The sequence below is a fragment of the Oreochromis niloticus genome, linkage group LG15, assembly GCF_001858045.2.
Source record: "Oreochromis niloticus isolate F11D_XX linkage group LG15, O_niloticus_UMD_NMBU, whole genome shotgun sequence".
Taxonomy (NCBI): Eukaryota; Metazoa; Chordata; class Actinopteri; order Cichliformes; family Cichlidae; genus Oreochromis; species Oreochromis niloticus.
In genome coordinates, this window is record NC_031980.2 from 19131220 (window position 1) to 19153757 (window position 22538).

The 22538-nt window shown below is 39.7% G+C and overlaps 2 protein-coding genes and 5 non-coding genes across 11 annotated transcripts; 4 read left to right on the forward strand and 3 right to left on the reverse strand.

Moving 5' to 3' along the window:
- The first annotated feature begins 3569 nt into the window (after positions 1 to 3569).
- trnaa-ugc (transfer RNA alanine (anticodon UGC)) lies at positions 3570 to 3642 on the forward strand. Its single transcript has one exon. It is a non-coding gene; the product is annotated as a tRNA-Ala (tRNA).
- Positions 3643 to 4516: 874 nt separating this feature from the next.
- On the reverse strand, positions 4517 to 4589 carry trnaa-agc (transfer RNA alanine (anticodon AGC)). The gene has a single exon. It is a non-coding gene; the product is annotated as a tRNA-Ala (tRNA).
- Positions 4590 to 5945: 1356 nt separating this feature from the next.
- Positions 5946 to 6018, forward strand: trnaa-agc (transfer RNA alanine (anticodon AGC)). The gene has a single exon. It is a non-coding gene; the product is annotated as a tRNA-Ala (tRNA).
- A 1082-nt stretch (positions 6019 to 7100) lies between these two features.
- Positions 7101 to 7173, reverse strand: trnaa-agc (transfer RNA alanine (anticodon AGC)). The gene has a single exon. It is a non-coding gene; the product is annotated as a tRNA-Ala (tRNA).
- Positions 7174 to 7730: 557 nt separating this feature from the next.
- On the forward strand, positions 7731 to 7803 carry trnaa-agc (transfer RNA alanine (anticodon AGC)). The gene has a single exon. It is a non-coding gene; the product is annotated as a tRNA-Ala (tRNA).
- A 750-nt stretch (positions 7804 to 8553) lies between these two features.
- ccdc25 (coiled-coil domain containing 25) lies at positions 8554 to 12445 on the reverse strand. Of its 2 annotated transcripts, none has more exons than XM_019346341.2 (9): positions 12246 to 12445; positions 12062 to 12109; positions 11859 to 11916; positions 10790 to 10841; positions 10478 to 10553; positions 10233 to 10336; positions 9907 to 10109; positions 9443 to 9488; positions 8554 to 9220 (listed from the first exon to the last, which is right to left on the reverse strand). In XM_019346341.2, the coding sequence occupies exons 1-9, from the start codon at positions 12268 to 12270 to the stop codon at positions 9191 to 9193; spliced, it is 642 nt and encodes a 213-aa protein (XP_019201886.1). In that variant the 5' UTR covers positions 12271 to 12445; the 3' UTR covers positions 8554 to 9190. The 2 variants fall into 2 exon arrangements, with proteins under 2 accessions (XP_019201886.1, XP_003460328.1); XM_003460280.5 differs by having other exon boundaries at positions 11859 to 11898; positions 12246 to 12444.
- A 222-nt stretch (positions 12446 to 12667) lies between these two features.
- On the forward strand, positions 12668 to 21508 carry esco2 (establishment of sister chromatid cohesion N-acetyltransferase 2). 4 transcript variants are annotated; one of them, XM_003460281.5, is made up of 15 exons: positions 12668 to 12792; positions 13823 to 13885; positions 14626 to 14768; positions 14946 to 15258; positions 15353 to 15647; positions 16954 to 17075; positions 17279 to 17393; positions 18102 to 18189; positions 18314 to 18356; positions 18497 to 18641; positions 18882 to 19013; positions 19311 to 19400; positions 19581 to 19724; positions 19962 to 20146; positions 20694 to 21508. In XM_003460281.5, the coding sequence occupies exons 2-15, from the start codon at positions 13827 to 13829 to the stop codon at positions 20824 to 20826; spliced, it is 2007 nt and encodes a 668-aa protein (XP_003460329.2). In that variant the 5' UTR covers positions 12668 to 12792; positions 13823 to 13826; the 3' UTR covers positions 20827 to 21508. The 4 variants fall into 4 exon arrangements, with proteins under 4 accessions (XP_003460329.2, XP_005466377.1, XP_005466375.1 ...); XM_005466320.4 differs by having other exon boundaries at positions 15356 to 15647; XM_005466318.4 differs by having other exon boundaries at positions 12731 to 12879.
- Positions 21509 to 22538: the final 1030 nt, after the last annotated feature.

The window sequence follows — 22538 nt, forward strand, 5'->3', positions numbered from 1 at the left end:
TTGACTCCTTCATATTTTTTCTCTCTGTTTGTTTGTCATCTCCTTTTAAAAAACCGATATGTTAAGTTAACCATAAAAACAAGCAAAAGAAGGTTGAATTTTTTTTAAGTAAATCATTTTGTACTGGCATTAGTTTTTTAGAAAATAAAGGGCAGTTTGTAGTATACTACAGTATTTATACATGTTTTTTTATTTGTAATTTAACATGTTTTTAATTAAAGTTACAGTATATCTTCATAGCATCCAAGTGGCAGTTTCTTCAGCTTTTCTTTCCAGCTCAAATTCAAATTGGATTTTGTGCCATTTCATTTCCAACTTAACAAACAAGAAGTAAAGGGACAAAATTGCAATTTTTTTAAAGTCAGTGAATGTAAGACTGAACTGAAAAAAAAAGCATATTGATTTTACAGATCATATTCTCTGTATTTTTCAGCAGACTTAATTTCTTTGGACATTTCTAAATAAAAAGAGCTGCAGATTGGTGACAAAATAAATTTAAAAAACACTTAACCCCATATAGTGAAAGGATCTGATTGTTCTGTTATGCATTGCTTTTTCTTTGGTTCAAAAAGCTAGAAAATCACAGATGCAGGTATGTTGTGTCTTGGCTGTGTTCTGTGTATCTTTTATAACACTGTGCAGCTCATAACAGATAGAAGAGCTTAGGAATTAAAAAAGGATTTCACCTGAAAACTCACAGAGCTTTTTACTTTGTGTACTGTTTATATGTGCCACTAAAATGCTGCACATGTACTGCTGAAATAATAAATGTAGATTTGTTTAAACAGGTGAACTTCAATGTGGTTCACCTTCACTGGTGGTGGTCAGAGGGCCCGGTGGCGCCAGTGTCCGGCAGCCTCGCCTCTGTCAGTGCGCCCCAGGGCAGCTGTGGCTACAATGTAGCTTGCCATTGCCAGTGTGTGTGAATGGGTGAATGACTGAATGTAGTGTAAAGCGCTTTGGGGTCCTTAGGGACTGAGTAAAGCGCTATACAAATGCAGGCCATTTACCATCAGAAAGATGGCAACTGCTTCTTTTAGCATCCAGCGCTACTGAAGAGTAGCGTTCACAAATGTACTAACACTTTCTAAGTATAACATCTTGATGCATGCTCAATCATCCAGGTAAGTAGATCAGTACGTCAGTATGATCAAACAGCATGCAAGATGGCTGATTACAGGAACCACCTGAGATTCAGCCTCAGATGCCGACAAGACAGGATTACTCCTAAAAGTCTGCTAAAAGCTGCTTAATGAACGGGTGAGGCAAACAAGTTTTACCATCGACGTGTTAAAATCTGAAGAGGAGTGGATCCGACAGAGACTTACAATGCTTCTAGATGACAATGCTCTTAAAAAGGTGTTTGAATTCACCGAGAAGGCTCGTCTAGCACAGCACGAGAAGTCTAAAAACCGGCAACAAAGGAAGTTTGAATTACTTGTTGTACGTCGGAAACCACAGCAAAATACAAAGAGTGTCCTCAGCGGCCAGAAGAGAGAAGGATGCCATACCGAGGATGTGGACAAGTGGGTGGAGAATTTGTCTAACAGACAGCTCACCCAAACAGAGAAAAACATCCTTGCTAAAGGTTTGAATTTTGCTGTGACGCCAAGACAAATCCCGCTAGTGGAACTGATAACAGCCACAGAAAGAGCAATTTGAAAGAACAACATTGCAGACGTGGAAGCAGAGCAACTACGGACGGACGTTTCGGCCGGTCTCAGCAAAGCAAAGCCCCCAGCATCCAACATCAGCATGTTGGATGCATGTTGGATGCTCACATCACTTAGTAATGACAACAACATTATCGTCCTTCAGGCAGACAAAGGTAGGTGCACAGTTTTGCTAAACCAGCAAGACCATCATGAGAACACTTTGACACTGCTCAGTGACGAAAATACTTATGAGCCCCTAGGACCCAGGAAATGGTTACAGGAAGAGGGTGATAGACTGTCTGAAGTAGCAGGTTAGCCTTCTTAGATTGTGACATTTCCATCAGTAATGGGGGACATCTAAAAGCTGATGTGTACCGTAAACCTACGCATACGGATCAGTATTTACGGTTTGACTATCATCATCCAAAGGAGCATAAACTGGTTGTCATCAGGACGCTACAACAGAGAGGGAACACCATCCCAACAGACCGCTGTCCCAACAGAGAAGCAGAAGAACATCACATCAAGAAGGCTCTGAGTAAATGTGGTTACTCCAGCTGGACTTTTGTCAAAGCTGGGAAGGCACCTAAAGAAAGCTCCAGATTAGTACGTCCCGATCCAGGAGAGAAGGACAGCTGTCTTCTTGAAAACCTGTAGTGATCCCGTATGGATCAGAAGTATCAGAACATTTGAGACGTATTTTTTATAAACATAGCATCTCTGTGGCTTTTAAACCCCAAATCACACTGCGCCAAAGATTGGTCCACCCCAAGGACCGGGGCCCCAACACAAACAGAGTAATATATTGCACGCTGTTAAGTGTCATGAGGATTGCCGAATTTATACATCGGGGAAACCAAACAACCTCTGGCGAAGCGGATGGCACAACACAGAAGAGCTGCCTCGTCAGGCTAGGACTCCGCAGTCTATTTACACCTACAGGCCAGTGGACACTCTTTTAATGATGAGGATGTACACATCCTGGACAGGGAGGAACGCTGGTTTGAGCGAGGAGTCAAGGAGGCCACTTACGTGAAAAGGAAAAGATCATCTCTGAATCGAGGAGGGGGCCTAAGGGTACATCTTTCGCCATCTTACCATGCTGTGATTGCAGCCATTCCCCAACTCTCTGTGAATGTACTCATGGTCATTGATCAGTGGCCATTGATCAGTGGTCATGAGGATCTGCATACTCATGTTTAAGGAAATGACCTCCCAGCTCATTGTTCGTTCAGTGGTGCTAGTTTCATTCATTATGCAAATGTGCTGTTTATAAGATTGGGGGAACCTGCAGTCAACTGAGACTGAAGAAGTCACTTGGATGAGTGACGAAACATTTCTCCCACTGAAAACGTTACGTCCAGATGAACAGAATCAACTTTTTGGGATTTCTAAGTATAAGTTCGTTTCAAATGCTGCATTCACTGGATATTCTGTATAGGGAGTTTTGGATAACTGAAATCAAAGTAATCATATAGAGAATTACTTATAGAGAATTTAAGAGAACAAATGTTTCAGGATTTCCTTACCTGGATAAGAAAAAAATATACAAAAACCAATTTGCAGTGTGGCAGTTTGGGCAACAAGGAACAGTTGTCCATTCAAAACGAGCACTCTGCCTTTCAAGACAATGAGCCAGACTTTTCAATTGCAGTTTATTCATTTTTCTAAGTAACAGATCATTTCAAGTGCTGTGTTGACTTGATATTCTGGGCATGGCCTTTACAATATTTGAAACGTTCATGTGACCAGGTACCCCTACTAGAAGCTAAATGTCATTAAACTACTTTTGGAAAGAGGAGCAATCCCAGTTCCAGGTTCATAAGCAAAGCCCTGGTGTGTCTGTACTCAGGACTGCATATGTGCAGCTCTGAAACACCACAGATCATGTGACATGTGTACGTTGCAACCACAGGGGGATTAGCTCAAATGGTAGAGCGCTCGCTTTGCATGCGAGAGGTAGTGGGATCGACGCCCGCATCCTCCAAACGGGTGTTTCACTTTAAACCTCATCATGAAAACATTTAATTTGTAGAGTAAACAAATCCCTTAAATCCCTGTGACTAGCTACCCCTACCAGACCTTACTGTTACTGGGCTTTCATTAGTACGTCACGAGACTCAGGAATATATCCTTCACAGAAAACAGCAATGTAATCTTTAGCCATCATCAATGGGCAATTGATATAGTCAGAGTGTATTCAAAGTAAATAAAGTTTATTTATTTATTATACAAACTTTAAAGAGCTAATCCCCCTGTGTCTCCTGCGGTAGCAAGATCACAATGCAATGACGTGTGCCACTGAAAATATATGAAGACATATGAGTTATTATTTGTCAGACTATATCAATTGCCCATTGTCTTCATATATTTTCAGTGGCACACGTCATTGCATTGTGATCTTGCTACCGCAGGAGACACAGGGGGATTAGCTCTTTAAAGTTTGTATAATAAATAAATAAACTTTATTTACTTTGAATACACTCTAAGTTTTATGTGTATGAGGTAGTTGGTTACTCGTGATGGCCAAATTAAGTTTTCTGAAACACTGAAGCTTGTATAGAAAAAGGGTTCATTACTCAAAGCTTTTTAGCACCGTCGTTTTTGGTGCCATCTGGTGGCCAATAATATCACGAGCCGCTTGAATCTACAAAATAAAATGAACTGCTTGATTATGATTGTCCGCTCAGTTGACAGCCACTGTTTAATGTCATTTGAAAGTTCTGTGATATTGGGCTACTATTGTATGCTTGAACATGTACAGTAAAAAGACAATTTCTGTCCGTTTGGGTAGGTGATGAGAGGGATTTCACTGTGCAAACTTGTATGTTTTTGTGACAATGCCTAAAAGAAAAGACTTTTGGAGGATGCGGGCATCGATCCCGCTACCTCTCGCATGCTAAGCGAGCGCTCTACCATTTGAGCTAATCCCCCACATGCCACAACCCCGAGTGACGTCATCAGACACTGATAAATAGTCTTCAAATGTGTAAGAAAGGTCGGACTTTGAAGTGAATCACCAGCAAATACATACAGAGTATGTCAGAGATGAAATTAAAATTTGGTTTATTGAACAAATATTTTCGGACTGTGTATTCCCTTCTTGGAGACGCAGCACTAAAAATAAATCATATCCCACAGCATAAACCACAGCAAATGACAAGAGAGAGGGGTGAAGTAACTTTTACCATTTACTGAAAAAAGGCATGGGTCATTTTTGGCCACGAACAAGCTGAGAGGGAGGTTTTTTTTTTTTTTTAAATCTCCCTTCACAAAAATAACAGTGCATTATAATCAGTGTTGATGTGAATAAATTACATGTCCCGGACTCTACTATTAATAATACAAGAAATTCCAGTAGCACTGCAAATATATATAAATGTGAGATTTGAGGTTGTCTTCCACCTAGTGCAGTGGACAATCAAACTGGTGTTTAAAGGGTCAAAAATGTAAAAATTAATAACTATTTTATATTTATGAAACATTTGCATTTGTTTACTCAGAGTAGCTCAGATCCAAGGCAGGCCAAACCTTTGTGTTACAACCTTCAGAAATGCCTGCTGTATCTATACAAAATATCCCACACATTGACTGACCTGCAAATATGAAAGACATACATTCACAATATACATCGTCCATGCATTCAGCAACGGAGTTCCTTGACTCTCAGCACAGATCTTCCATTGTTCTATTTTGACTGTGTATGTGTAGGAGTGGCATTGCATTACTACAACACAGTGCTGTGCATAAAAGCAGACCGACCAGGCAGGAGAATCATTTCTTCGTTTCTTCACTCACCAACAGAACCACTCTCAGCATTGACCAAATGTGTTTGGTATTGGAACTGTGTCTTAATTCCACCTTCACATACAAGGGTCAGTACTACAGGCAGAAACATGGGTGTGTCATGGGTTCCCCAGTTTCACCCACTGTGGCCACTTTGTACATGGAAGAAGTGGAAAAGAGGGCTTTGCTATCCTACCCTGGAACACCACTAAGTCATTGGTTCAGGTATGTGGATGACACCTGGGTGAAAATCAAATCTCAGGACGTACCACAATTCATGGATCACATTAACTCTGTGGACAAACACATCAAATTCACCAGGGAGTATATGAAAAGTGGCAGGTTAGCCTTCTTAGATTGTGACATTTCCATCAGTAATGGGAGACAGCTAAAAGCTGATGTGTACCGTAAACCTACGCATACGGATCAGTATTTAAGGTTTGACTTGCATCATCCAATGGAGCATAAACTGGCTGTCATCATCTCGCTACAGCAGAAGACACAGGGGGATTAGCTCAAATGGTAGAGCGCTCGCTTAGCATGCGAGAGGTAGCGGGATCGATCCCCGCATCCTCCAAAAGATATTCTTTTAGAATAGAATTCAACTTTATTGTCATTGCACATGCACAGGTACAGGGCAACGGAATGCAGTTTGCATCCATCCAGACGTGCTTTAGCCGTGATATAGATATATTACAATATATATTAGCAATAATATAGATATGTAAGTATATTACAGAAATGGGTCTATTATGGTATGTTATAATGTACACGGTATGAAGTATGTTATGAATATTCTATAACTATAGGTATGTACAGGCTGTAGTGAGTACAAGCTATGTACAGGCTATGAACAGGATATAAATATGAAATAAAAAAAACTATACAGAAATATGAGATATACAGCTATACAGAAGGTATCACACAAAACATATGTTTGCACAGTGACATCCCTCTCATCACCTACCCAAACGGAGAGACATCATTCTTTAACCCCCCCAAATACTGTACATGTTCAAGCATACAATGGTAGCCCAATATCACAGAACTCTCAAATGACATTAGAAAAAGGGTTCATTACTCAAAGCTTTTTAACACCATCGTCTTTGGTGGCATCTGGTGGCCAAAAATATCACGAGCCGCTTGAATCTACAAATGAAAATGAACTGCTTGATTATGATTGCCCAGGCAGTGAGTGACATCATCAGACACCGATAAATAGTTTTAAAATGTGTGAGAAAGGTCGGACTTTGAAAGTGAATCATCAGCAAATACAAATACGATTGTATGATTTTTTCCATTTATGAGTTCCTAGGATTATGTGATCTATCTGGTATTTAAAGCTTAAAATTCTGAATTTGAATGAAATTTTGATTTTCATGATCAGCACTAATGCCAATTTAAAAAATCAAGTCAATGAAAGTGAATGTTTTTCTTTTAAAGATATATTAATTTTATAGTATTTTGTAAACGTAAACACAGGGTGGCGATATTATTCTGTGATATATCTGTGATATTGGGCTACCATTGTATGCTTCACATGTACAGTATTTTTGTGGGGTAAAAAAAACAATGTCTGTCTGTTTGGGTAGGTGATGAGAGGGATTTCACTGTGCAAACTTGTATGTTTTTGTGACGATGCCTAAAAGCAAAGTCTTTTGGAGGATGCGGGCATCGATCCCGCTACCTCTCGCATGCTAAGCGAGCGCTCTACCATTTGAGCTAATCCCCCACATGAGACATGAAAGACTGACGTCATCAGTCACTGATAAATAGTGCTAAAATGTGTAAGAAAGGTCGGACTTTGAAGTGAATCACCAACAAATACATACAGAGTATGTCAGAGATGAAAGTAAAATTAATTTGGTTAATTGAACAGATATTTTCGGACTGTGTATTGACACAGGACCAAAAATCAATCATATCCCGCAGCATAAACCACAGCAAATGACAACAGGGAGGGGTGAAGTAACTTTTACCATTTACTGAAAAAAGGCATGGGTCATTATCAGCAGAGGTTTCGGATCAAACCACTGTGAGACCTTGGGTCACCCTGTTTACATGCTTAACTTAATAACTAGAGGTGCAGTACTCTAAGACGAGTCAACTGTAGTGACCTTTAACTGATCACACATGCAGTGGCGTTGTCGAGCTGTAAATGCGCAGAGCTGAGAACGGACACACGTGGTTCTGGAAATTATACTGGGATAGTTCCTCCTTCTAGCACGCCACGGTCACGGTCAGTTGTCAGCGAGCGTAGCATTCCTGTGATCAACCATACACATCAGCGGGGGATTAGCTCAAATGGTAGAGCGCTCGCTTAGCATGCGAGAGGTAGCGGGATCGATGCCCGCATCCTCCAAATTTATTTGACCGTAAACTAAAAGCAGACTAAAAACAGATTTCTGCAGGGTGAGAAATCCAATTCTGTCGTATAAAAAACCCCCTCTGTGCACAGATTCTTCGTAACTTCCCGTGAGAAATATCCACAACAAAACAAAAACAACTTAACGAAACAGTGGACAAAGAGGCGTTTCTTTTATTCTTATTTATTAATTACCAGGTTGTTATGAGCTTCTTGCTGCCACAGCACAGTTTAAGTCTATACAGATATATGAACAGGTTAGTTATTACTTATGTTACTTTTAATACGTTACTTCATTTTAGTTTGAGCAGTGTTTTGGGGTGATAAGGAACCTTTTTAATGCCCAATAAAGGTCATAAACCAGGTTGTAAAATTAAAAATAGTGATATGTCCTAAACAGCTGTTACAAAGGTGGGGGAGTGTTGCTCACAGAGGGATCATCTTCCAAATGACCATAAGCTCTCCGTCACAGCAACAGAGAAATTTCTAAGTCTGCACAATAAACACACCTCTTTATGTACTTTATCACAATGCGTAATGACTATTGAAAGCACCTTAAAAAGATTCCGAGTGTAGAATAAAATGTGACCTTTAATGAGAAATCCAGCTTGCCTGAGATCAGTGTTTGTGTTTATTAAGGCTGAGTGTTAAAGGCTGTGGATTCATAGAGTCCGAAGGTAATAACTCTATATTACAATAAGCAGCATGTTGTTATGATTTACTGGCTATTGTTGTGCAAAAACTCCATTTTAACTTCAGTCATGATGGCAAATAAGAAAAATATGTTATACTTTTGTAAATGAAGACTGTATAAATTTAATATTGTTTTTTCTTAGTATCTTCATCAGAGCTCAAACTAAATGAAATGACTGGTCCTATTTTGAATACACGAGAAGATTTCATAATAAACGTGATTTTTAATTCATACATTGATCTGCATTCAATAAAATCTGTCATGCGGGGAAATAAAAATATTGTGACTGGGAGCAACAACATGAAACAAACGCATCCACACAAACACAGACAGTTTTATCATCATGAGCATGAACATCATCAGGCAGTGAAAATTCCATCAGATAATGTTCTGCTATCTGAGCATGTCTCCCCCCTTAAAATGACCCTCATCAATCCTGGTGCCCCGTGCTTCCTCGTCCACCGTGTCCTCTCTGCGATAAGGAGGTCAATCAGCTCGGTTTGGTCTGAAAGCAGTTTCTGAACCACGAGCCCTGGCGCCTCCATCCCTCGCTGTCTCACTTTCCGCTCCGAGTGTCCCAAAGCCAAAAAGGTTTGTCTGAGTTTTTTTTAATCTTTTCAGTGTCTGTTACAGGAAGCTAAAGCAGCCGGACAGCAGGCTGTCTGTCTTATATTGCCTCGTTTTATCCTCTCACATGAAGTCATCTGAATCGTAGCCGTCCTGCAGAGTACAGGCAGTAAAGCACAAGTTACAGACTGTTCATCATCCACTGCTACTGCTTTGCTAAAAGAAATCACATTAAACATATATATATATATATATATATATATATATATATATATATATATACACACACACATATACATATATATATATATATATATATATATATATGACATCATGGTAAATTAACAAAATAATAGAATCCTTCTTGGTGTTCACCTCATTTGTCTTCATGTTTTCAGTCCTCATCAGTGACGAGTAGTTCCTGCAGTGACCAAAGCGCAAGAGTGTCACACATAGTGCCAAACTTTATTTGAAACATTTTTTATCTTATAAGCATTTATATCTAAAATGTACACGTGGTCGGGTTTTTGCTGTTACAGGTAAGGTTAAGAGTAAAGAAGGGTGTGCTTTAGGAATCACCTGCTATGGCTTGGTTAGTATGGCTTCGACTCTTAAGGAGAAAATACTAATTTTGTGGAAATGGACACAAATTAGTACATATAGAGCTGTCAGATGAAATTTAGTTTCACAAAAACCAATCAGTAGATTTAAAGCGGTGTGAATTATATCAACTGCTGTGAGGCTCCCGTGTAATCTAAGTGCTGCAGACTGAAATGTCATCGTACTTATCAATACAATCGTTTTGGCTATAATGAAACATTTCTAAAACACTGTTCTACCTGAGCTCCTCCTGCTCTTTTTTCCTTTTCTGCTCCTCCTTCTCTCTCCTCTTCTGCTCCTGCAGCTGAGCTTTCTTCTCGTTCCTCTCCTCCCGATCTCTCGATTCCTTCTCTGCTGCCAGATCAGGGAACCGTTCCGCTTTTGTTTTCTCCAGACGGTTTATTATCTCGTTGATCTTCTTCTCCACTGCCACGATCTTTACCTGTGAACACAAAGTCAGTTTAGTGAACACCTAAAGTTGACTAAAAATACTATGTAATGTTAGAGTATTACGCAGATTGCTGCATAATAATCCATCAGCGTACATGAAGCCAGGTCTGCTGACCTCTTTCTGTCGATAAAAGCCGATCTGTCCAACATCCATGTCTCCTGTTTTCTTCAGGTTGGCCCAAGGTGTGTAAACCACATTGATGTTGTTCATCTTACAGCCTGAAAACATGTAACAAGTCAAGTTTAACCACATCTGCATACAAAATTCCTCTCAGTAAAAATAACAGCAGACAGAAACTTGTACCAGAGGATCTCTCAGACCAACCTGCACGCTTAAGGGTGAAAGTATTTTCTTTTTACCTTGGATGCTGTTGTTTTTCACCAGTTGTGCGCAGTCTATCAGCACCTCTGGTGGGATATCATCAATGGTTTGACCCTTGAAATTAATCACATAATAGTTACATCACTGTCAAATATTTTCCATAGAATTTTTATGTGGAGTGTCGCTGACACAACCAAAAACAGAGAACAGACTGTTATTATTTAGTATCAGTTGTTCTGAGAATTAGATTCTTAATAAATTGCCAGTTCCGAGAAAAAACTCAGGAGCGTGAACTTTTATTTAAAAGTCTGCTTTTCAGGGTCATTCTCATTGGGCGAGCTGATGCTTACCTTTGGCATTCTCAGATATACGTGAGCTGAGGACAGTTTGTCCACGTGAAACCTGGATGTGGGAAAAAGGAGAACGTTTAAATGACATAAAGTATAATTTTAACAAGAAAAATTGTAACAAATTATACACAGAAGAAAAAAGTTATTAATATCAAAGGCAAGGAAAAAATAATTCTAAAAAGAACCTAAAATTATAGTTAAATGGAAATAAAAATATCAATCAACAAAAATTAAAGTAATCTATCTTTAACTACTAATCGGTTTTAAAGAGAGACATTAGTAATACAGAAAATCCAAAGCACTTGTTTAAATGCTGAATAATTGCAAATAATTCTTGGTGCATTTTTAAAAAAAAATTTAATTCAACCCTTCATCGTTTGGCTCTCACTTCAGGTCTCATCGCAGTGGATCATCTGCCTCTATCGCATACTCTGCCTCCATAAACCTTCTGTGTGGTCTTCCTCTCTTCTGGCATTTCAGTATTTCCACTTTCCCCTGCTGTACGTGTCCAAACCATCAAGCTCTCGCACTCGCGGTCTAGTCCCTCCATTTAAAGCCTCTACTCTCTAAACTCCTACATTCTCTCTCCCTACCTCCAATCAGGCCTTTCTCCTCTCTTTCTCTGTTGTTAGCAGAAGTACTGTTTTCACCAGCATCCTACGGGTCAACAGTATGGAAATCTCATTCTTGTTCATCTGCTATTTATGTGAAAAGGACCATCACTGAACTGACTGAAATTGCTGCATCCACTTGACCAGAAAACATTTTAATCTAATTTCAACCCTAAATTACAAAGGTAAACTACCATGTATTTGTCATGCCTACATTAACGGACTGCACTTTAATGTTTCTTCTGTTATAAACGCACTCAATGTTTACATCGACCGTTCAATACATTCTTACAAATGGTTCTTAAAGTAAAGTCCCTAATCATAAATGTGTCTTAGTGTTAAGACACGTTTATCTATGAGTTTAGGAACCAAGTACTTTTATTGCTCATCTCAGTTTATTTACAAATTCCAGCTGCAGAAAATTCAGGTTATTTCAGAGTTCAGATAAAGAATCTCACCAGATATCTTCGGGCCATCCATACTTGATAAGATCCTCATCTGTAGGCATGAAACAGCCTCGAGTTAAAAGGTGATGAGATTCAATAAGAGATTTATTACCGGTGTTTAAGCAACAAAGTAACACAGGAATGAACAGATATAGCACACATTGGAGGAAGGTAGAGAAGGGCGTGGGTGCGCGATCAAAGGACAGCTCTCTTACTTTCATATTTGTCTTTTCCCATGTAGATCGTGAAGGAAGGGTTCACCACTGAAAATTAGACAGGAAGTGGGCCGTTACTGAGTGAAACTGCAAAATCACCTGGCACGAAACTCGTGAAAGACACAAAACAGCTGTAAGGAGTGCGAAGCTAACCAGGCTAACAGCTAATGACAGCTCAACTTACCGGCGCTCGTGAAGTAAAACACCATTTTACGTGGATTAAAAATCGCCACTAAAAAGATGAACAGTGTGTGTTTTAACTTTGGACACTAAACCGCTGACTGTGAAGAAAGACAAATTTCATCTGCAGTAAGATCTGCTGCCGTTCGCGTGTACAGAATGACCTGGGAAGCTGTTACCTAACTGGGGGACAGTAGCGTGTAGCGCAAAGGAAACAGCGAAATTTACCTTCAAAACAAAAGCCGAAGGTCTACATCGATAGATAAAATTGATAAATGCTGATTCGTTTTAAGTTAATTTATGTTTTTATATAATCCTCATCTAATTTTTTCCATTAGTAAATTGAATTTTATGCCATCTTAATTTTTATGAGTGGCTTTTTTTACATGAAGATGTTTTATTTTGAAGGCTAGAACTAGAAGTTTCTCTCTGCCTTTACTACGTTTCTCGTATGGTAGCTGTTTCCGTTTCCTGTTACAGTGTAGGGTTTTTTTCCGACACTGGCGCGCGCTGTTCAAAACACAGAGAAGAAACGCGCGCGAGCCGAAGAGGTAGGAGACCTGCCAGCGACGCAAATATATATATATACACATATACAAACATTTATCGGTTTATGTAGCTCAACAGAAACATACTCGGTAAGGAAAACGAAGCGACCTTTAGAGTTGTATTTTTGTGTGTTTTATCTCATAATTGGGGTACATTAGTTTTAAGTACTGTGACTGTACTAAAGGTTTACTTGGCAGTCAGAACTAGCTTATGTTTAATGCTAAATCTATTCACATTTTAAATCACAAACAAATGCACGTATCCAGTTGAATTGTGCACAACTCCTGATCGTTATGAAAAATGCCCGTTGTTTTGTAATGGAGACCGTGCTGCCTTTGCATAAGCCAATAGTCCCGCCAATTATCTCTTCGCCTCCGCTTGGTGCCCTTAAATGACCGCGTCGTTAGCTTACATGTACCATCGAGCTAAAGCTGCCCTTGGGATTATTCGTTTTTCCTCACTGACGAAATGACAGTCAGGGTACCTTTAGGCTCTGTCTCATATCGAGATTCATAATCAGCATCCTAATCGATCATTAAACTCATAGGTCGTGGGCTGTTGTTTACCTGCCACAGTCACACCAGACCCAGTCAGAAAATCTCCTGATTTAACGCCATGGACATGAAATATATCTTGAAGCTGCATTTGTGTCAGTGACCCTTCTGCAGTGAGTATTGCTTTCAACGGCGGATTTGTGACCCCGATTTCCTACGATTTGGAAAAGATGTCTGCATGAATAATATGGTACAGCTGATTTGCAGCTGGTGTTCTACTAGGCAACAGATCTCGTTTGGTTGGTTTGGTTCTTTTTGAAATAAGATGCAGTGTTACTTTTGATTCATCTTCATTTTTGAGTAATTAATGTAGATTAAAGCATCTTATTTTCTTTTACATCCAGGTTGATTATGAATTTTTTAAAAAAAATCCTTTTATTTTCTTTGATTTAGGAGTGACTTTTCAGATCGATGGTCTTTTTTTCAAAGCTGAAATTCTTAAACTTTCTTTTTCATTTTATTTCATTACCTTTGAAAGGTGTATGAAGATGATGCCCACCACAACCAGAAAGAGAAAGCAGTCCTCCCTGGACTCTGATAGGTAAGCTGTGTGTATGCTTGTTGGCTTGCTGATTTACTCTTGAAATGTACTCTGTTGGATTTATACACTCAGATGTAAGAGAATAGTCTCAGTTGTGCTACAGTCGAGAGATTATGGAAGCTGGTGTTTAATACTACGACAAATTTAGAATTGGGTTCCTACTATAATGAGACTTACACTAATGGGACAAAACTGCTTTTACAACTCAGGCTTGAGTGAGAAGTGGGGCTAACCTTGCAACAGGTTGCCATAGGGCTAACAGTGATTCATTACAACCTCACATAGTCCTGCATTTATGGCCAGTTTAGAATGACCAGTTAGCCGAACATGCATATCTTTGGATTGTGGGAGGAAACTGGAGAATATGAAAACTACATGCAGAAAAACCTGATTTCACCAAAAGGTTCAAATCTAAAACCTTCCTGTTTTCAGGCAGTAGTATCAACCACACATTTTGGCCTCAGTCACAATTATTTCAGTCAAAACCATAGACAGCATAAAGAGATGGACATTGCTCGTGGGTCTCAAAAGTGAAGCCAGACGTGTCTTAATCCTGCATTCTTTCTGGAAGCCAGCAGAAGGCAACTTAGGAGTTTATGAGGAAATGAGCCTTGGCTCCTCTGCTCTGTAATCTCAGTAAACACTTTCCTGACCAGTTTATGGGCTCAAACTTGCCAGTTACAAGTTATTGGCCAATTCGCCCCTCGCTTGTCTCATCTTTTTTGTTTCTCAAACATCAGTCACCCAGCCAAGAAGGGGGTGAGGCAGGAGATGTCACCTGTGAAGAGGAGATCTCCAAGAAAGCCCCAGCAGTCTCATACCAAGAAGAAGCCAGCTGGCCGTCTGGACACCTCGCCACAGAAATCTCATCGCAGACCAGCAGGTGGGATGGACTAAACATGTTTTGTTGCAATAGAAATTCTTTTATAATTTTTTTTTTTTTGTTCAAAACTTAATGCAAACGACAACCGTTTTCACTCTTACAAGTATGATAATTTGGATTTATTCATCTATTATCTGTTTATTTGATATTTTATTTTTAATTTATTTATTTTTAAAGGCTCTCCAGCTAGATCACCACAAAAATCTCCATTCAAACCTTCCTTGGTCACGAGCTCCTTCTATGGCAAAAAGAATCCAGTCTATCTCACTCCACTTGAGAGGAAAGCACTGAAGGACTCTCTGCCTTGTCCAGCTGCTCCACCCTCTCCTACTATGACCCAAAAGCCAGAAAAGAAGACAAAAAAGAACATTAAGGGAGGCAGTAAGCCAAGAAAAGCAGCAGGATCTAGTAAAGGGGGGAAGATGGGTACCAAAAGCTACTCAACGTCTATAAAGAGGATCAAACTGTCCCAACCCAAACCCAGCAGCAGGTTTGTCATAGCTGATACTTCTGAAGCCTTCTTCAAACAGCTGTTGTTTTAGTTGGTCTTTTAAGGTTGTTCTAATTCTCACTGTTTAATTCAGCAGTGTCGCAACTAAACCGCCTCATCCTCCTACCGTTGCACCTGCCAGCAACAAACCCACAGAGTCCAAGAAAGCAATCACCATCACATTCAGCAACCTGAAGCCTAAGCCGAAGATATTTGTTGGAGCTGCTTTCTTCGGTACAGGGAAGAAACCTACATCCATGTACAAGAAAACTGCGCCAAAGTCTTCGACCAGGCCGTCTGCAGCCGTCCTACCGCAGACAAAGGGCAAAGAATCAGAGCAGCCGCAGGATGCTCTGGTGGGAAACCAGCAGCAGAAAGAACCTGAAAAGGTTTGTGTACATTTAAGTATTACTGGAATATGTCATCTCTTGAGATTCCCTTTTCTTAAAATCGTGAAAAGGTTTCTATATTCCAGAAACAAGCTACACTGGAGTAATTTTTTACCTTCCAGCTCACTCTTAAAGAAAAGAGTAACTTTCTTCAGGCTCTTGCGCACAATTACAATTAATAAAATGTTGCTTGATGTTCTGGAGAACGTTGAGGTTTCAGAGAGATACTTACAGCCTAGTTTGGTGTACACGGAAATGAAACAGAAATCTTGTAGATGTTGGAGTGAGATGGGAAACGGGTCCATTTACTGATCCAACGAGATACTATTTTTGGACAGTGATTACTTTAAATATACCTTAAATGTATTGCTTGTGAATTTGTTAAAAATAATTAGAAAAACAAAAACTAAATTAACTAAAGCAATGAGAGGAATGTGAATAAACAACCACCAGCAGTTTGTTTACAAGGAAAGTACAAATTGAAATTGTATTGGCTGTATTTTTACAAAGTATCGAAAGTTTATACATTTTGGGAAACAAAGTGTGCAGACAGTAATGAAGAGTTTGTTAGACTTCAAAGATAAGAAGGGGTAGCTATCATTTGCTATATCTGTCCATTCCTGAATTGTGCGGGTCTGGGGAGTGCTTTTATAATCAGATGTCAGGATGCCAGACATGCATTAATCAGAGTGTCTTGCTGTAAAGTGGAAAACTGTAAGGATGGGTCAGCGTGAAATTTAGCAGACACTCAAAAGATCAACAGCTTAGATCTTAAACTTGGCTGTAATATTTTTCTTACAATTAACAGAAGGCATTTAGGACTAATTCTGTGGGGAAACATTTCAACTTGGATAATTACTGTTTAGTTCAGGGCACAGGAAAAACTTGTATACAGTGGTCCCTCGCAATAACGCAGTTCACCTTTTGCAGCCTCACTGTTCATGCCTGTCTGAGAAAAGTGTATAAAGTTTGTAGTGAGTTCGCAGGTTATTTTTGGAACGTAACTCCCGCATAAACGAGGGACCACTGTAACTGCCTTTATAACTAAGCTTGAAGTTTTCAAGTCCCTCAGAACATTTAGCTCCTCTGCGTCAACAAAGACAACTGGAAGCCAGAATAAACAATAAATAATATTTGTTTATTTTTTACATCTGATAATAAGATGATGATGATGATGATGATTTTAAAGGTTTTTCATGGAATGGTGTCTGCCATTTGATATGTTAAATAAATGATTATGTTTTTCCCCTCCATGGCAAATATTGTCATGTTAATGGTAATATTTAATCCTGGTTGTTTCCTGCAGACTGCCGTCAAGCCGATGAGGACATATGAGAACAAACCAAGCACAAAACAGAGAATGAAGTTTGATCCAACAGACTGGATGGACTCCGTTAATGAAGAGCCTGCATCTCCACAGCCATCAAGGTACTGATGTATTAAACGTGCCATTGACTTCATTTTTCGTTTTAGAAATGAAACTTTCCTTACTATTTATGTAGTTATTTATTTTTTTAGTCATGGCATATTTAACAATCTGAATTTCTAACACAGATCTCTAATATTTGCACTTTATCAATGCCCCAAGACTGATGTTCAATGATAAACTGTTAATCGTCTTCCTTCCTCAGCTCCTCTAAAATGACGCTGGACAAACACGGGATTACTCACGAGCTCATGGTTACGTTGTTGAGATCTCCAACACAACACAGCTCCACATCACCAGCTTCCTCCTCCATCAGTCAGGTACATGGGTGTCCAAATGGCTGTTGTTTATAATGTAAATGATACTTTGATAGTTCTACTGAGCATTAAAAGTGCTGTGAGAGTATTATACCTGCTTGCAAACACCACAAACGAGTAGTTGCCCCTATTATCCTTCTATGAGGCTTGCCTGAGGGCCGGTGTCACTCAAAATGTCAAGACTCCAGCAGACACTGAAACTGTAACATGCCTCTACCGAAATAAAGAGGATGAAACTCCTCTTTAGTTATGAATGGCATCTGTTTCTGGCTGTTTTTATAATGTAATTGTAAAACAATCAGAAATTTTCTCTGATTCCCCCCTTTGTTTATGTAAACACTGATCCCTTCCTCGCTCATTCTCTATGTGATGCAAAATCTGTCAGGACTTAATCGATGGGGTAATAAGGCCAAAAAACCCTGTTTGTGATGGTTACATTTCTGCCTTTGATGTTTTAACTCTTTTTCCATTTGTTCTGCTACTGTTTATGTGGTTTCTGCTGGGTTGTCAGGTTTGTCTTCTGAGTTTAACCAACTAGGAATTTCCCAGGGTGGCTCAGAGGTACTTATCCCAGAGTAGATGTTATTTCCGCCCCAGAGATGATCCTGCACCTTCACTGTGGCAAAATGTTGTTGTTGGGTTTTTTTTGTAGCTGACTCATGATCACTTTAATTTTTTAATGACTCTGTTAACTTGAATTGATGTTTTCAGGATACTCCTACAACAGAAGGTGGCTCTGAGCCAGCCTTTGAGCTGAGTTACATAAGCCCCACCAGCACTAACTCCAGCTCTCCCAAAGGTGAGCAAATACTGTTTATTAGATCCCTCAACTCAGACTTAGAGTGGCATAAATAAATCCTGGAGATGTTCAGGTTTACCGAGTCCTCCTTCCATATGTTAATGTTGAAGTTTTTTTCCTCCAGAACCCGCAGCAGTCTATCCAATATTTGGTTCTGCCTCTAAAAGGTGAGATGGTTTGTTTAGAGTTCAGCACTTAAAGATGGCATTTCTGTACAATAAATGCAGTGTGTTTAGTTTTTAGAAGAACAATTACTGAATTTCAGTAAGTGAAACAACCCTGAAGCATTCTTTTTAAACATGTGCAGGTCAAAGAGCGCAGCTTTGCGACCTCCTGTGTCCTGCAGCACCCCTTCTGGTCCGACAGCGTCACTACAGACTCCAGCTTCAGCCGCTAAAGAGCGAAGCATTCGCAGGAAGAAAGAGAAGCAGGATGATGACCAGCTCATCATTGTAAGTTAAATTTACCTGTTTGCATGTATGCTTTGATATATTTATTTATTATTTTCTATTCTGATCCATACTCACCCAGCCTGATGTAGATATCTTTGATTGACGCTTGTTCAAATATTCAACCCACAAAAATCACAAGCTTTGGGGTTCTTTTTTCCCCTCAATACACTTTATTTGATTTCATTGCTTTTGTTTCTTTACTGAATGGATTTCTGTAACTTTTTTTCACTCTCACATCAGGATGCTGGTCAGAAACAGTTTGGTGCAACGACCTGCAGCTCATGTGGGATGGTGTACAGTGCAGACAACCCAGAGGACAATTTCCAGCACACCCAGTTCCACCAGCGCTTCCTCGACTCCATCAAATTTGTGGTAAACATCCTTCTCTCCCTTCAGTCTCTCTGGACAGAAGACATGAGTTTATGAAGCACTGAAGTGTGTCACTGAGTGCTTTAGAAACATAATGAAAAAATTATGTAGCATGAACTGCCAAACATAGTTGGGTGGACTTTAGTGTACCTGAGCAGCCCACCCAAGTATAGTCCATGTGGGGAGGTGGGGATCAGGGAAGCTGTTAAAGCTGCTGGCAGGAGTTTGCTTCGTGGGATGAGGTTGTTGTTGTGATTGTTGGCTTGTAACTGCAGCTCCTTTCCTCTGTTGTGTTTCCAGGGCTGGAAGAAGGAACGGGTGGTGGCTGAGTTCTGGGATGGAAAAATCCTCCTGGTCATGCCAGATGATCCCAAATACGCCATCAAAAAGGTTTGAGCCAGCACAGTGAGGCGCTTCTGCTTATTTCTGATTTTGTCCATGCTTATTTGTTGAGAAGTGCTTTCACTTTTAAACAGACAGAAGTATAGACAGACAGCCTCGTACACAAGTTAGTGTTTACTTAAAAGTGTTGCATTTAATTTTTAATCATTTTTGTGTGTTTGCTTTCAGGCTGAGGATGTGCGGCGTGTAGCAGACAATGAGCTGGGGTTCCAGCAGGTGGCTCTGAGCAGACCAACTCAGGCTAAAACCTACCTGTTCATCAACACAGAGCGACTGGTGGTAGGATGCCTTGTCGCTGAGCCCATACGACAGGTACGGCTGTGTTAGTGTCTCTAGCATATCTGAAAATATAAATGTTTGTTCAGGAAATCTGTTCGTTGAAACATGGTAACGCTGCAGCTAACATGTAAAGGTTTTAAACATCAGATTTGCTTTGGAGATTAGCCTTTAATTATTCTCTTGGACTCAAACGATGGTTTTGTTTTGAAGTTTCAGTTGATGCCACATGGATCTTATAGGTGCCGTAACTTATGCATAGATTGTCTTCAGGCTTACAGAGTCCTTGAACAGCCAGATCGACACAAGGACATGACAAAGGACGACTTCATGGAGAGACACAGAGCCTGGTGCTGCTCCACTGTCCCAGAACAAGCTCTGTGTGGAATCAGTCGGATCTGGGTCTTCAGCCTGGCCAGGCGACAGGGCATTGCCACCCGCATGCTGGACACAGTGAGGTAGGATGATGCACACAACATGAATCTTGCGGTCTCCTTACTTGTTTCCTCATAGAATTGAAGAATTTTGTTTTCATTGTAGCCATATAAAAGTTGTTTATATTAACACGGCTGTGATGACAGTGTGACCCCAGTATAAGCAAGAACTTTGGACTACGAAATCATTTTTTTACTTTGATTTTTAGGGTGTCTTTGAATTCAGCCCTCTGTAGGTTAATCAATATGGCATCTTTTTCTTTCCTAACGCATTATCCATTCCATGTCAGTATAGGTGTCAGCACAATTTTTTTTCTCCACCCATTGAGCTCTAATATGTTTTCAAAGTGTTTTTTAATTGTTTTTGGCAATGTATGATGTCTCAATCAGCTGGTTACTGAGTAAACCCCTCACACACATGAACTTGTGGACCCTCTAAATAATATTTGAATGGTAAACACTATGGTCAACAGCAGGTGGTAAAACTGGAAACAGGCCCATATAAAGTGTCTGACCGGATCTAAAAAGGCTTTTGCATGGCCTCACAGTTTCTTTTCCCTTTTTGTCTTAGGAGTACGTTCATGTACGGCAGTCCCCTAACCAAGGAAGAAATCGCCTTCTCTGATCCGACACCTGACGGCAAACTGTTTGCCACCAAGTACTGCAACACACCAACCTTCCTTGTTTACAACTTCGTTGCATGAGTTTGGAAGGAATTCAAAATTTGTCCCTGTTCTTCTGAAATGGCAGTTGGTTTAAAATTGTCTCTTCATATGCAAAGCAATAAGTGTTCAGGTTTTTCCATGCAGATTAGGCCAGGCTGAGTTTTGTCTCCATTTAAATTTTGGTTGTATACAGTGATCAGCCACAGCATTAAAACCAGCCACGATGCTGACATTGATCCTTTTGGTGCTGTGGGTTAAGCCTTTGTTGATCAGGCTTGTTTTATCACACAGTTGCTCAGACTGTGGTTTGAGGAGTTTGGAGGTCGAATCAGAATGCTGAACTCCCTGTTGTGTTCCTGGGTATGGTTTTAAAAGCTCATGAATCAGTATTTATATTCAGGACTGCCTTCTTCACTGTTCAATGTTTTTGTTTAATGGCAGTGCTTTCATATGTCTATTTTTTTTCTTTATAAGGAGCTTGAATCCTGACTGAAGATGTTTCTCAGTTTGCTTTCAGTTTGAAGTCATTTGTCTTCATGTTCAAATTAATGACAGAAAAACTAGAAGCCTCTTTGCTACATGCTCATCGGAGCAGAATGTCTTTGTGCTCCGGGCTCGACATTTTCTGGAGATGTTTATAGAAACCAACCTGTTTAAAGGTGGATACTATTGTTGTTTTGAGGCTTTGTAAATGCATCTAATAAACATGTTAAGTTTGTTTTTTGAGCCTTGGTCTTTTTGTCAAAATGTCTCAAAGTGTGCATACCAACAGTTCTTCTGCAATAGAGGAAATGGAGTGCAGCCTGCAGTGCAGCTTCAACTGTAAAGGAGCACGGCAGGCTGTATATAAAATAACCTTTTTGTTCTAAAAGCAAATTTCAATTTTAATACTGTTTTTGGTAAATAACTGTAGTAGCATTTGTCATTGTCTGGTTTTTCCAAACCATATGATGCTGAAACTTGACAGGGTTTTCTTTACATTTGAAACTGGGGACTGAAAATAAAGACAAAGCAACCCAAACACAAACTCAAGTAAAATAGTTCAGCAGTTTTTGATGTGAAGTCAAATGAACCAGGAATTGCTTTTCTGTAAAACATTATTTTTCTTCCCCAAAACTCAGAAAAAGTAACTTCTTACAGCTGATTTGGCCTTATCAAATCAGCATGAATGCACCTGATGCCATTGCCAGCATTCATGCTTGTTAATGGTATATTATAGAGCAGGGCGATATGACCAAAAATATTTATCACGATATACATTTGAAAATTTGCGATAACGATATAACTGACGATATAATTGATACTAGACAAAATACTTTACAACTCCACAACTTTATTAGTGCAAAAAACCTCATCAATGTATTTTCACTTAAACAAGCAGCTATTTTTTATGTGCATTAAAGTTATATAAAAATTTAACAGTGCAAATGTAAATTCCTTGCTGACAGTTTAACCAAAAGGCATTTCCAGTGGAAATTGGCCGACACATCCTCAGCATAACCATGTATAATATCCACAAAACTTAAAAAGAGGTTATACACACACAATAAGGTAATATTATGTTGAAGCACAGTACGTATCACTCCGCGAGGCTCCTGCCTACGATAGCCGTAATGCTCTGACAATCCATCAAGCGGTGCAGCTTCGTAGCTTAGCAAAGTCATACTGAAACATCTGACAGATTTTCGAGCGCCGTGTACCACATAAAATCGTTTCGAGGTCAGTAAACACAACCAGAATTCATACATAAG